General features: G+C 37.1%; 1 protein-coding gene across 1 annotated transcript in view; it reads left to right on the plus strand.

The window, feature by feature from the left end:
- Positions 1–4,901: 4,901 nt before the first annotated feature.
- The window catches only part of LOC140952193 (mediator of RNA polymerase II transcription subunit 13-like), a 33,994-nt gene continuing 23,109 nt past the window's right edge, over positions 4,902–15,786 (plus strand). The window contains exons 1-4 of the mRNA XM_073401616.1: positions 4,902–5,095; positions 13,912–14,167; positions 14,975–15,059; positions 15,305–15,385. Of these exons, the coding sequence (XP_073257717.1) occupies positions 5,027–5,095; positions 13,912–14,167; positions 14,975–15,059; positions 15,305–15,385 (491 nt within the window). The 5' untranslated portion in view covers positions 4,902–5,026. The remainder of the gene's footprint in view (positions 5,096–13,911; positions 14,168–14,974; positions 15,060–15,304; positions 15,386–15,786) is intronic.

Raw genomic sequence — 15,786 nt, forward strand, 5'->3', positions numbered from 1 at the left:
AATTTCCTGTTTTTCCACGAGTTGCCTTCCCTTTGCACTCCCTAATTGCTCGCCCTTTGCATTCCCTAGTTGCCTCCTCTTTGCACTCGCTAGTTGCTTCCCCTTTGCAGGGAATGCAAACGGCGAGCTACCAGGGAGTGGAATATGTTTTACCCTGCCTCGAACCCAATTGTTGCTTCCTATTTGCACTCTTATAGTAGCTTGCCCTTTGCACTCCCTAATTGCTTGCCCATTGCACTCCCTGGTCGCTCGCCCTTTGTATCCCCTAGTTGCCTCCTCTTTGCAATCGCTAGTTGCTTCCCCTTTTTATTTCCTAGTTTCCTCTTCGGAAGAAATGGAAACGTTTTGATTCTTCTGACTCCGATTCCGTCGCGGTTATGACTCCGCTTACGACTCCGATTTTTTATTTTCACTAGGTCATAAGCTCTCTTACGACTCCGACTCTGAATCCGTCGCTAGTGAAAACCAGCCTTTACTTGCTCGCCCTTTGCACTCCCTAGGTTCTCGCCCCTCGTATTCCCTAGTTGCTTGCCCTTTGCTCTCCCTGGTTGCTTGCCCTTCGCATTCCCTAGTTACTCGCCCTTTGCACTCTCCGCCCTTTGCACTTCTTAGTTGCCTCCTCTTTGCACTCCCTACTTACTCTCGCCCTTTGCATTCCCTGGTTGCCTTCTCTTTGCACCCTTTGTTGCTTCCCCCTTGAACTCTCTAGTTGCTCGCCCTTTGAACTCTCTAGTTCCTCGCCCTTCACTCTCCCTAGTTGCTCGCGCTTTGTACTCCCTGGCTGCTTGCCCTTTGCACCCCCTAGTTGCTTCCCCTTTGCACTACCTGGTTTCTCGCCCTTTGCACTCCCTAGTTGCCTACTCCTTGCACTTCGTTGTTACCTCTTCTTTGCACTCCCCAGTTGCTTCCACTTTGCACTTCCTGGTTGCTCACCCCTTACACTCCCTAGTTGGCTCCTCTTTGCACTCCCTAGTTGCTTGCCCTTTGTGCTCCTTGGTTGATCACCCTTTACATTCCCTAGTTGCTTCCATTGCAACTAGTGTTGAATTTTTTGCGTCATTGGTTTGGAAGTGCTTTCCCGGGTTCATAACTTAAAAAAAAAATACGACAACTAACCATTAAGCTCCAGTACTAATTAAAAAAACACATGGATGAAATGGTTCAGGTGCAGAGTGCAGGGAGCGCAGACTCGTACCCAGTCGCCACTTTTTCATTCTCGCAAAGGAATATCGAAAGGAAATTTGAAGCGCGGAAAGGCGCTTGGGAATATATAACAAAGGGTTTCCCAACCATTCCACTTAAATTAACTACGGTTGCCCAGATGTCGTTGAGGTGTTATAATAGTGAGACTTTTGTTTCTTCAGTCGGTCAGGAACACAGGCAATTCGAAACAAAAGAACTCTTGGGTCCACCTTAAGTAAAGAGGTAGGCCCCAGGTCATTTTGGTTACTAGTCTAGGTGCTATCACCATTGCTTTACAGCTGAGCTAAATGAGACTTGTGGGAGCTAAGGCCATTAAACTTATAGGTTCGTTACCAAAGGTACTGAGCAAAAATATTCCCCCTCTCTCTACAGGCCGGAAAATTTCGTCAAAATCATCGTTTGTTTCATTCATGGCTAATGATGCACACCATGCAGGGATGTGCGCGCGGGAACACCACGCCAGCACTTTTGCCCTGAAAAACCGATCTTGAGCAGAAAACGATTGTTTTCCAATGCTATTTACACTTACTTAGGTACTTTTATTCAGCGTTTAAATTCTTTCCGCCCCGCCATGTTTTAACGCTACTTGTTACAGTAACTTTAAATGTACAAAAATTGTCACAAATTTGACAGTTTTGCTATTGTTAAAAAAAGTACCCAGCTGCCTTTGCCATATATTTTTGACTGATAAGATATTTTTTACCCTTTAAAAAGCGGACCGCTCTTAGTGATCTTCGAAAGTTTACCAATTGAAGTATTTTGGGGGGCTTCAAATTTTCATTTTTGTCTCCCTCGTAGTAGAGTTGAATGGTCACGATGATATGGAGGGTCATGATAACAAGGCCCTGTTTGGAGCTATAAAAACACGCAGCGAAATAGCAAGTCTCGTTTGCGACGGAGTCCTATTTTCCATCTTGCTCGTTTTGCTTTTTTAGTTTCCGTGATCATTTTGTTTCTTTTCACTGTGTTCTTTTTGTTCAGCAAGAAAACAGCCTTATATTAGAAAACGTTAAAGATTCAAACCGTAAAAAAATCGAGGTAAACAAATCGATAAAGTTTGTGGCGGAATCACGGTACCCTGACTCTCTTCACCTCTGGATCCTTATAAAATCCCAGACACGCCAGTCAAAAAGCCTTCAGGGACACGGTCAAGAGCAATAATGTCTAATATAGCAAAAAAAGGTAATAAACACATCTGACTTGGTTCATAAGTAAATCGGACGTCAAATTAGCCTGTTCCAGGCGTTTAGATAATGGGGAGCAAGTTAAATCGTACGCGGCGAGCGCAAAAAAAAAACACGAGCGGAAAAAAAACGAGCCCTTTTTTTTCCCTCGTCAATTTTTCGCCCGCGTCCTAATTTTTTGCCCGCTTCCTACCATCTGAACTCCTGGAATAGGCTAACCTCAAATTAGCAACGAGTCCGGGATTTATTCGGTTTAGTTTTTAGGACATCCGACTCGGTTTCCGTATTTTTTCACTTTTATAGAAAACACACCAAACGTTTAATGTTCTTATCAATCAGGAAACGGTCAACACATGTTATGTAGTCTTGTATCACTGTAAACATGTGTAAAGTCTGTAAATGAAGAATGTATAACAGTTCAGGAGTTATTAGTTAGGAAAAGTGTTATTGATTAGTTTCATATGTGAAATTGTTGACTCTGTTGAAAGTATAAATCAAGCCGGGGTAAATCAATGTCATGGCAAATATCCTAACTAAGCCGACAAATAAAATATTTCAGAAAGATACATGTAATGTACAAACGTTCACATTTTCAGTACAAGTTACAGCCTCTAATATGACGCGTGTGGTATGTTTTACAATCCAGCTTTTCTTCAATCATGAACTTGCCATTTCTTTCAGAAGTTTTTCTTCAATTTTCTCTCCCACCAAATTATCCAATGTTCATGGTGTTACCCGACTTGCATATTGGTGTGTTATGCTAAACTAGCGACATCATTTAAATGAATTAAATGGAACACACATAGTCCATTTCAACTGCGTCGAGGTAAAAATGCTGTACTCCATTTAAGTGATTTCAGCGTTCCAAAATCTTTCCCCATTTTGGCGCTGCTTTTTAGTTAAGGTGTGCCAAAATTGACACAAATTTGACAATTTTGCTATTGTTTAAAAAAGAACCCAGCTGCTATTTCCATAAATTCTCCACTGATAAGATATTTTTCACTCTTTACCGAAAAAGGGACCGTTCTTAGTGATATGACCAAGTCCCAATTACAGTATATTGTGAATGGCTCTGAATACTCATTTTCATCTCTCTCTGGGTATAGTTGAATAGTCACAATGATATAAACTTTATGCCGCGTTTCGGAGCTGTCAAAACAATCCCTGATTGCGCTTATTTGCCTAAAGAAGTCTGTTTATTCATCAACAACTGATTATATAGTGTCTGCAGTGTCTTGTACTCGGATTTAAAAGTCGGCACCTTTAGCTAACACATGCATGCAGGGATATTTTTCTGTTGGATGTAGCTTAAACGAAAAAAAAAATGAAGTTAAATTTGCGCAATACATTAATGTTCGATTTCTGTCGGTTAACTTAGTGTTTACACGTTAGTCGCTTATATGCTACATCTTGATCTGTCCAACCACAAATGAAAAAGTTTCGCAATCTTGATAGACAACTAAAAAACTCAAATCGCTTGTCGAAATTACTCAGATGTCAATTTTAAGCAAGAACTGACTCAGAACTTCTAGAATTGCAATTTGTTGATATTTCAGTTGAAAATTACGGACATTTTTCTCCCGAAATTTGACATCTTTAAACTAAGTGAAGGTGTTTTGATCATTTTAGATTCATACTCAAGGAACAATTACCCGAAAAATAAACAATAATTGGGTTTTGGTATTGTCTTCGCAAGGTCTCCAGCATTTGCTTATAACACACACAGAAGATAATTGTTCAAGATAAAAAATCTTTGCGTTCTTATTTTCGGGCGACCACTATTTTAATTTTTCCTGAAGTTTAGTAGACTGATATTTCTCCGGTATACGATAGATATTTGAACCTAAATTTCAGTCTAGGCAATTTGCATTGTATCTACTAAATATTATGAATTTTACCTATTAACATTTAATTTATACCGGTATAATACTGGTTTAAAAAGTGATCTTTTCTGTCTTTTTAATATTATGGCGATTCACAGCTTGACACTAAAAATCTCGCGTATGAAGATTTTGATCACCCCTAAGCATGCACAAGGGCGTTGAACTTTCCTCACAACTTCACCAAAAAACAGAATACCTAGGGGAAAAATTACAAAGCAGTCAATTTATCTTTTGAAAAGAAACTGTTAATTTTAATTTTTTCAATTTTTCTTTAGCTGGCCGTAAGTCAAATTTTGTTTATAATTGTCACTTCCCACCAAGATTATCAGTTTTGCTAAGACACCCCGGAGTTAACGATATTTTGGTCACGATTTAGCCGGCCCCTCGAAAAACACTGATTGCCACAAAATTAGCATTAAATGAAGAAAACGCTAAAAGGAAATTCTCTCCGGAGTTTTCGTTATTCTTTAGCCCACAGATAAGCGAAAAAAGTTATCATTGGTAAATAAATTGTATATTTTGCTCTTCTTTGAAGCCACTTCTCAAAAGCATCAAGTCAGAGAGCTTTGACCCGTGCCTTTGCGTCACGTGGGGCAAACCAGCCAATCAGCGCACAGTTTATGCCCGCCTCGGCAACGTCACTTGCTGCCATCTTATTTTTCCGATTTCCTTTGAACGAAAAACGATTAGCGGCTCGCTTTTCCTTGAGTTTTGCTCGTTATTTAGGTCCGATGTTTAGGAAGTCATGCTCCTAGCATGACTGCTTCGAATCCCATGCTTCATGGCTCAGACTTGGACGAATGCTGCTCGAATGTGTTTGCACTGGTAAGCCATAATTCTTCGTTCGATTTATGAGGGTTCTATTTTTGCCTGTCACATGTTACAGTGTTTTGTGAGGTTGTAAGTCGCTCTAAAGGCGTGTGAATATTTATTTGCCAATTACTAGAAAGATGCCTTGTTGCTTTAGTGCAATTAGATGATCTAGAGTTAGGAATCTGAGGTTAATGTAACGAAAAAAAAACAATTCGCGGGTGTGTTGTAGAGTTAGTTGCATGTCGTAATGAACATGTCCTCTATTTAACAAACGGTGGAATTAATTCATTCTAAATATTCTCCTTAATTGCCTGCAGTACGTTGAATTCTCTGCCTTGTGAGTGTTGCATCGGAAATGATGAACCCTGCTTGGCTTAAAGCAAAAAATGTGCACCATTTCCAAGCTGACAAATACTCAGGAAGCCGTATACACGGCCCATTCGAACTTGAATTAGTTCGGTGGTAGTGGTTCTGAAGAGTAACAAGATGATTTTACAAACACAACATGCTTTGGCGCTTTGCATTCGTTTACACGAATCATTCAGGGATTCCTTTTGTTTGTCTTCAAAGGGGAATCGTTTCTGTTAGGAAGCGCTTCGTCGTGTGTATACAAAACGAGGCAAGCGATTATCTCTTGCCGTCCGCTCGTCTGCTGACATATTTTTCGCGACAATACGTGCATGCTTGTGCGGATTTGTTTCCCCAAGTCGTAAATAAATCTCTAATGTGTATGTAGTTTGCTCGAAGCTTAAAAAGTGTACTTTGCTTTTAATGCCATTTTTATAGGTGGATTGACGGATTTCTTTAATTCCCAACCGAAATATCCAATGCTTATATGTATTTTACCTGCAAAGCTTAGCCGTCGGGCAATATTTTTCCGTAAGAGGGCCGATTTTAAGTATTGTATTTAATTTCGTCGCATGGATAGCAATTGTGCCAGAAGATTGATTTTACTATACCGTGGCGATAAGTATCATAGTATCTATTTTTCATCAAGGTTAAAATATGCCAGAAAATACCAGTGCACTGGGCTATTTTCATCAGTAACATATTTGTTGATTGCGTTTTGCCGTCCGCGGTGTCAAATTTGGAACCCTCTAACTCTTCAACGAGCAAAACCGACACTCTGAATAATTAATCAGATGACTGGGTTTTTATCGAGAAAGAATTGATCTTTGCTTGTTTACTCCTGAGTAAATGTACCATGTAAGCAAAGCAACTACCTCAACGACACTTCCAATTTGATTATCCGACTATTTTCGTTCATCGCCTAATTCGAGGATGAAACATTTGTCACGGTTTTCCTCTGGTGTGTTAATTAATTTTTATGCAAGGTGTACTGTAGAATGATAATTATGTGTAACTACAAAGGCACAGTGTAGCCGGAAATTTTACCCTTTTTATTGTGTCTGAAGGGATTAGATTTTTGAAGCAACTTCGTTCATCACGAAGGCTGTTGTTAGTTTCAAAGTGCAATGAACAACGTCGTTGACACCAACTAATTGTCAAGGGATAGTAAGTTGTAAGGCTAACCCCTGAACCCGTGGTTTTGTTTAAGAGTTAAGGTTATGACTGAAATTTATTTGTTCAAGAGTGTTCAGGCGGCCTGTTCTAATTCCTTTCTAATGATTATCACAGTAACTTGTATCAAGTGATTGTATTTTTTTGGACAAAGAAAAAAGCTTCTAACATGGCTGACATGGAGTGTTATATATTACGTATTTGAGTATTAATGTTAGTTCGAGCTTGCATGTCAAATAATCTCTTAAATTTGTCACCATATTATATGTACCATATACCAAAGGTGTACTTGGTAGAAAATATTTCATTTTCTGGTGTAAGGAAATTAATTCACTAGACAAACATGTTTAAAATACTATTGCCCAAAAATATATCTTTTTTTACAGGTTGCAATATTTCTTATAACATTGGTTTATCTTTGTACGTGATGATAAGTGTGTTTTTGTCATGTAGAATCTGGCAGATTTATGATCAAGAGATTTTTGAGGGTTTCACTTGTTTTAACTTCCTCAAACAGACTTGTTAGGACTGTAAATATTTCAGAGGGAAATTCAATGTCTTTCAGTTTTCCTACATCATTGTTGTTCTCGATGTATAGGGTATAATTTTTAATAATTTCTTGACAAAGCTACTCACAAGCTGAAGCAGAGAAAGTTCATTCTATTGAACACAAATTTTTTGGTAGATCCCATGAAAGCGTTTTATATTGTGTGATTATTTTTATCTGATTTCATGCAGTGCATGTCAGAGTTTAAGTCCAACAATAAATCCATTTAAGCCACTGGCCAACTATGATGCATCTGTCTTATTCACTGAATTTATATGTCACGGAACTTGCCTTGGGCAATCGTGAGAGTGGCAAGGCTTGACCAGATTTTTTACTCTGTTGGAAGACAAAACAAAACATTTAAGTGATTTTGTTAACAACCCTTTTTTAAGTTGCAAGATTTCTAAAATTTAAAATTAAAATGAGAAATTATATTGTTTAATATGCTGAAAATTATCCTTCCTTATGAAGGTACTGCTAAAGAGGTGTCCTTTGAGTAATCTCACCATGGGATTTGTCTACAAACTCTGCAAGTTTCAAGTACATATCTTTATAATTGACTCCAGGAGTTGAAAGGTTAATTAAAGCATCCATCCATATAGTGCTATACAATTGTGTTTGACTAGTAAGCTAGAAAACAGCAGAATAAGTTTAAAAAAATTGTTGTTGACCCCAGGATGTTGTGCTTGTTGCATTGTTCAAATTAATGCAGTGTCTATTTTTATTCTCATTCTAACAATGCTTTTACGAACTTTCAGTCCTGAGTTTTCAGTTGTTTTGTCATACTGGGCAATGCAGTAATCGCTGTTATCTACTACAGAAATTGGTCTGTCAAAATCTAAAGACTTAGACACAAGGTTATATCTTTAGTAGGCCAATTAATCTTGGGCTTGGATACATACCTGTGATATTGTGCGGTTGTGTGTGGGTGTTGCATTGCTGTCAAACTTGTCTTCCTGTTTAGATGTTCCATCCTTGTCTCTTATTTTTACGTTTTAGTTTAACTAGGCTGCAGAGTGGTGTGTAATTACAGTGTAAGGAGTCAGTGACTTTGTGGTGTTCTCTTTTACAAATTAAATTGTGTGCTTTGCTAAAAGGTTATCTAAATAGGACAGTAGATTGGCATACAGTGTATTTACAGAAGACCATTGGGTATTATCAGCTTAACATTACCTTAAAATCCTGTCATGCTGTTAATGGAATTAAACCTTCACCCTTTTATACACAGTGTTGAAATGTTAATTTCTTGTCTCCTTGGCTGTTTATATGTCATTTAGTTAGTAGAATGTGCTTATCTAAAGACATTAAGTGGTCAAATCTTTCATTCTCTTTATGTCATGTATGGTAAAGCATTGATGTTAAAAGTATAAATTTTGTATGGATCTCTACTTAAAGAGAGCTTAGCTGTAATGTTATATCCAGTTTTTCACCAATGTTTATTGATGTGTGCAGAAACATAACAAAGATGTCAGTCCTAAGTCATGTTTCATCATGTGAATTGCCTCATTTCTGGAAATAGCTACTAATTATGCATAAATATATGCCATTGTAAATGTTTTTATCGTATAGATGTTTGTCGGCTGTTTAACATTTTGCTAAAAATACCTGTAATGTAGCCTGGTAAATATGTCAACCACTTCCTGTATTTTACTGAGAATTTGTTATTCATCTCTTATTTTTAATTGGCTCAGGTTGATGTGAAAATATAGTTTGGAAACAAATGTTTTGTTTATTCTTTGAGTAGGTTTCTTGTTGGAATATTTCCTTTTTTGGGGGGTATTGTGTTTGGTCTGTATTAGTAAGGTTGTCAAGTCACTCTCATCTGAAGAAGTCTTTGTCTTTTTTATACATGTAAATTATTGTTGTGTTTATTTAATCAGGGTTCTCCAGGAAGTTTAAAGTAGAAGGTGAAAAAACATGTGATAGCCTGCAAGCAAGCTCTCTGGGACACTACCTCCCTTTTCCCTCTCCGCCACAGCACCCCGGAGAGCTTGCTAGCAGGCTAACATAGATTGGTGGCAAAATCAGAACATACATGTATTTCATGCTATGTAGCCACATGTGGAAGTAGTGACAGATTCCAGAGCCTCCTCTGGAAAACTTTTAATTTGGGGGATCCTGACAGGTGTGTTCCAGCACTTGGCCAACCAGGGTAAGAGTTTTAGCCATGAAAATGGAGCTTCTCTGTGGGAACCTGCAGACTTTTTTTTGACCTGCATTTCCCATCGAATCATCAGTTCTCAATGAAATTGTCATGCATTCAGAATTGTTGAGCGCAAAATGCTACTAGCGAACTCGATGCTGGCAAACGAGAAAATAAAAAAGTAAAAGGTTGAAACTCTGAATGTGTAGTACACTTTTTGGCAGATTTCTTTGCCTTCATGGCACAACTAACAATGTAAAACTTGATCGGAATGGCAATGCGATGGCCATTTATTGAGATCATTGTTTCCTCCATAGCAATGGTAGTGACTTCAATTTCATTGGAAATTACCCATAGAGAGTCTCACAGGCTTCGCACAGGTCATGAAAAACCTAGGAAGTCATGGAATTTAAGAGTTTCATTTTCAAAGCCTGGAAAGTCATGGAATGTAATTGCCGTTCCTTCAAGGTCACAGAAAATACAATTTTTGTTTGGTAGACTGTAGTTACTGCAGATGACAAAGCAGGGACAATGTAAGATAGAGATCAAGGATTAATTAAACAGGGTGAAATGCCCCCATATTGCCTTTGGTACAACATAACATTCTGTGTAAAGTATCAGACAAGTTAAGGAACTATACTAACTTTTGCAATGGTAGGCTTTGGGGGGTGGAATGTCTGTTACATGTACATGGTGTACACTCTGGACATTGTGCTGTTCTTTAGTGTACATATAGTAGAACCCCGATAACTCAATCTCAGGTAACTTGAATTTCGTGCTAACTAAAACTAATATTCTTTTCCCTTGATAAAAAATTCACTGAAATTTGCCCTGATACCTTGAATTCTACATGTAGTTCTTGCGACTCTACTTGATTGCATCCTATTAGCTCTTGTACAAGGGTAAAAACACTACAACTTGCACTGGTCAGCACTAAAGCAGTTTGATTTTAATTGGTGCAATGAACAGATCACATTTTATCATAAAAAAATGCCTGATCGTGTTACTGTTTCCAATGAAATACCGTAAAATTCTGAAAATATTCCCAGGGCTTATATTTGTCAAAGGCCCTTTTTGAGGGGCTTATATTCGGAGGGGCTTATCTATGCAGGGAAGTTTGTATTTCAAAATCGATTGGGCTAGCCTTATATTGGAAGTAAATTTACCGTTTTTGCTTTGTTTTACTTTGTATTGAGGGCCATTTTCCAAGTGCAAGCCCTCATTGGGGCTTATATTTGGAGGGGCGATTTAACAGAGGGTTTTTTGCTTTACCAGTTTGGGGGGCTTATATTTGGAGGGGCTTATACAATGTACATGGATGGGCTTATTTTCGGAATTTTAAAGTATGTTAAATTTGCACTGCACCATACACTGAAGTGCTGAAAAATCAGTAACTATCGATAATTTTTAACGTGCAAAAATTGAAATTGACCCCGATAATTTAAACCCTTGCTAACTCAAATTTTTTTTCATTTTCTTTCAAAGTTCAAGTTAGTGGGGTTGAACTCTACTTATTTGTGTTAAAAATTGAAAAGAGGTTGATTGCTTATTTATGGGCGGGATTTTGTGCTGTGGGGAATTTAGTTATAGCTCCAGGCTAGAAGCAAAATTGCAATTGAAGTTTGTTTTGTTAGTGGATGAAATTGTAAATTTAAACTTTTCAAGTAGCATTTAGCAAGCTTTTGTGTCTTTTATTGCTTCTATCTCATCATGTTGCCCAATAAATTTTGATGTTTCTATAATTATTTAACATTTAACACAGCCAATTTTCTTAAAGAAAACCCAAACTTCACATTTGCAAATGATTTTTGTCTGGTCATGAAGCAGGTGCATTTTATTGTGTCAACAAAAATAAAATGAGTAGGCAACTGACTCTTTAATTAAACACAGACTTCAAAAAGAAATTGAAAATGCTATGGATAACTTCATTTGGTTTTCTTTATTGGTGAATTGTTATTTTTGTAGGGTAAACTGTTTACAGTAATGTTTGTTTTTTAATATTTGCTCTCAATGTGCCTTGACTTCACAATGCAAGACTGATGAAATATGGTTCTTTCTTGGCCTTTAATTGGCTTTGACATTTGGTCAGCAAGTCTGTTTGCTGCTTTTTTTGTTTTAGAGTTCATCAGTAAATCATCTATCTTGTTCATATCGTGTTGTATCTCTGTGATCACGTCCTATAACTTTAAAGTTTTCATTTTCTCAGAGTAATACTGTGGGAAAATGGAAACCAACATTCTACCTCTTCTTACTTTTCTGTTTGAGGACAAAAGATCCTACAGTGTGATCATGCAAATGTAACGTCTTCAGTGGTAATTCTGCCTTGTTACTTGTACCATTTGTTTCAGTACTGTTTTTTTACGAAATGAATTTGGTCAATTTTCTGGCGTAATGTTCAGTAACACTGAGCTTCTGGGAAATATCAGGCATTATTCACATGACCTGTGCTAAGCCATAAGATGATATTGAGACCTAAGTGACGTCTTAAAAAAATCGCAATAAAACGTCAAAACCAAAGAGAAAACATTTTGCTTGACTTGTGCTATAATGGAGCATGTTGTGAATAGTATGCATACCTGCTTTTATTCAGTCAGTACCTCTGGAGAGTTATCCTTAATACCTAATATAACTTCTGAAGCCACTACATTATCTTCAACCCTTGAAGTCCCAAGGTGACCAACATCACTCTTCTCCTAGTAAAAGCGATAAATAACCAAGAGAAAAGGTTTTAAGAATAAATAACATGATCACCTAAGGGGAAATACATTGATCTTTTATCAAATTTACTCAACCAATTCGTTAACAGGTATATGAGATCAGTCTGCGGAATTTGTACATAACAGTTGGGGCTAAAGGAGATTATTTTATTGTAGTGATGATAATTGTTTAAGCATGTTCAATGTATGAGGTCTTGTTAAACTAACACTGAATGTGAATGTCGTTGTGTATGGTCATATCAAGTATAATTACCCTAAAGCTTAACATGAATTTTAAAAAAGGACACATACTTAAACACCCTTGTGTGGCTAAAGTAATACCCCCTCCATTACTATCCATCTTCTCAGCTGTCATTAACTGCCAGTTATAACTATATTGTGCGTGTTTGGGGGGTTAAAACATTAATTATATTTCCCAGATGTTTTTGTTGTACATCCACTTCCTTCCTATTTATTTTTTTATGTACATGTAGCTTGGTTTGGTTTTGGCTTATTATTTTACTTATCTTACTACAGTACTAGGGTATGCATTAAATTGGATTTTTCTTTGTTCATTGAATTTATCACTGATATTTTAAAAATCTTGTCACACCTTCCTAGGTGCATGAATTGGATATTGATTTAGTACTGGTCAGGGTAATAGATCAAGCAGTCGCAAAAATATGCACAATTAGATTATCTTTGTTGAATATACAAAGTGGTTGGAGAGCAAACATGCCTGAATACATGTTTTATGATAAATTGTGTAATATTAATGATTTAGTGATAACATAAATTATTGAATAAAAATCTCATTCACTTGCAGAATGAATATGTTCACAAATTTCATGATGACAATAATATTGGCTACATTGTAGTGGGCCAGACGTTGAAAAAAATTTGTCTGCAGCATGTTCCATTGTGATTAATGAGATGATTATTATATTTCCACCGTGTAAATGTTGTTACTTTTATTTCACTTACATTTTTCCAAATTTCAATCTTTCTCGACTATTATTTTGGGTAATCTTTTTTGTATGCAGTGTGTTTCCATATCGACTTGTCTCTACATATTATACTTGTTGTTAACTTAGTTATATGTTATATTTTTATGTTTTGTATCTTGGCCTCAAAAATGCTTTTTCTACTTAAATCTGATCTGATAAGTAGTAAAACCACAGTTTAAAAACTATTTTTAGTATTTATTTATGGGTTGTAATTTAATAATAAAATGTATGTATTATTAGAAGAAACTGTCTGTATTCGTGATAGAGTTTTGAGAGAACATTATTTGAGTTGAAGTGTAAAAACGTTCTTTGACTATAAGGGGTACTCTGTTTGGTAGATATTAATAAGCAAATATTTTAAAGTATAAGAACTCTTATCAATAATTTTGTATGAAGGTGTGTCAAATGAAAAAAAATAGTAAAATAAATAAAATAAAATAAACAATAATTTTCATCTAGGACCCAATCAATCCAAAATCAAACAGTGTTAGGGGTTGAGGTCTACCACCTGCAGAATGTATGGTACTTTGAAACACTGTCAGGCCTGGATGGATGATTATGAGACCCATGAGGTGTCATCACGTGACTGCAAGAGTTTGTCAAAACATTTCAAGCTACACAAACTCTTTTTGCTCTTAAAACTGAATTGTTTTGACTTTTGTTGGTTAATGAGACCCTCTTTGGTCGGGGGGGGGGGGGGGGGGGTTAGGGTAAGGGTTAGGGTTAGGGGCAGGTACATTTGTTCCTAGTCTGAATTTCAGATATGGTCATTTCACATTTTGAGGAGTATGGCCATGTCCCTGTTGGTATTTAACTCACACTAACAGGGCCTCCATAATATGATGCAGCTGTAAAAGTTGTCAATACAGTTTAACAGATTCCGTGTGCTGAAACAGCATTTTTTTTACTGACAGACTGATTTATGTGGCCTGAAGTGGCGGAAGTACATATACAATGTTGCATGCAGAGCCACCTTTGAAGAAGACCCTGTACTGAAGTCATTTTCATTGGCCCTTGGTCATGACATCTTGTGCGCATGGCGAAGAAGTCCTTCGACAGGTTGTCAGGCAAGCAGTGATCCTAACAGTATCAGCAGTGCAAAAGAGTTGTGGGTGTTCTGGTTTGGTGATGACCCTAATCTTCAAGGGATTGTTTCTGGAGAACTGAAAGGTGAATTTTTTACTTATACCAAAGGTGGCCCAGACTGTATGGAAGTTCATTGGACTTTGATTTTTATTAGGGAGGGAATGAAAATAAACAAAAGATGTACTAACTTCCATTTTTTGAAAACAATAAAATAAAAATGACTTTCCTTGTGTTACGTGTTTTACTGTCTGTTTGCTTCTCAAGCCATTTGGAAGCTGTTTTAATGCGTTTAATGATTTTGAGTTGTACTAACATTGAGAAACTCAAAATCTAAACAGGGTGCAAAGAAAATCACTTTTACAGCTTGCCCTTCAGGCAAGCTGAAGCTAGCATTTAATAGCCCAGACGTCATTTCAACTAGCCCCAAAAGCTTTTTGTTCTTTTGTTATTCAAATTCCTCATAAAACATCACTTGCCAGTCGGGCAAGTTAAAAACAGAATTCACTAACCTGATAGCAAAATCCACTAGCCCCGGGCTATCGGACAGTACTTTCTTCCTGTTAAAACTTGATAGAGCAGCTTCCAAATGGCTCTAGAGGCAAACAGACAGTAAAACACACAACACAAACCGGTCTGTCATTTCTTTTTCTGTTTTTTTTTTCTTTTTACAAATAGTTCTAAGTTAGAACATATTTTGTTTATTTCCCTACATCCTCTCATAAAATTCAAAGTCCAACAAACTCCCGTAGGGTCTGTGCCGCCCGTGTATACAAATCAACCACACAACAACAAGAGGTTCGTCGCATGGAGAAGTGGTTGCGGATTTCTTTTCCTTTCCCCTCTCTACGAGAGGCAAGACTAACATTTTAAGTGTTTGTTTTTTTTTTACAGAATCATGCCATGGGTGCTGGGAAGATGGCTTGCCACATGAGCCAAGATCTCTGCTATTCAAAGCCTTACATAACTTATTAGAAAGGTAAATGTTTCATAATCTGCCACGAAACAGTAGTATACAATTCATTTTTGCTGCTAAAATTTTAAGTAAATTACCACAGAGTACATTGAAAAACACAAGGCTGGTTACCATTGTCAATTGCGGAGAAAAAGTTCAGCAGCCTTGAGCCTTCGAGTTATTTGTTTGATGCTTCAAAAGTAACCTGTATTCTGAAGAGAAATTGTGTTAGTGAAATAAGTACAGCTCAATGTGTGAAAACTTTTTAGGTGTTTGCTGTCAAGAAAGTTCGTTCGCCTGGGCAAGTGGTTTACAAAGCCATGTGAAAGCAGTTCAGTGGAAAATTTCAGGTGAGGTGATCCTTTTTTGAAAAATTTCAGGCCTTTTCCACCTCGCTATAACTTCTTTTGCTCTAGCTTAACTGTATGATTTGTTCTATTCTGTGAAAGAATATTTCTAACCTCTCTATTAAATGTGAGGTAATTTGGGGTTTATAACATAAGAAGAGCAGTCTCAACTACAATTTCTTTGGTACTAATAAGGTTTAAAAAATTACTTTTTATTTTTGGTGATCATCTGTTTTATCTTCATTATTAACTTTCTGTTTGGGCATAAGTTGTCCGTAAAACAAGCCAGATGAGGTGTAAGAATGCCTGTAAATGGCATACTGTTGCAGTAATAAAATTCCTTTTCTAAGGCAGATAGCAATGTCAGTGACCCCTTCTCATGCTGTGATGTGATACATGTGTAG

The sequence above is a fragment of the Porites lutea genome, chromosome 11 (genome assembly GCF_958299795.1).
Source record: "Porites lutea chromosome 11, jaPorLute2.1, whole genome shotgun sequence".
NCBI lineage: Eukaryota > Metazoa > Cnidaria > Anthozoa > Scleractinia > Poritidae > Porites > Porites lutea.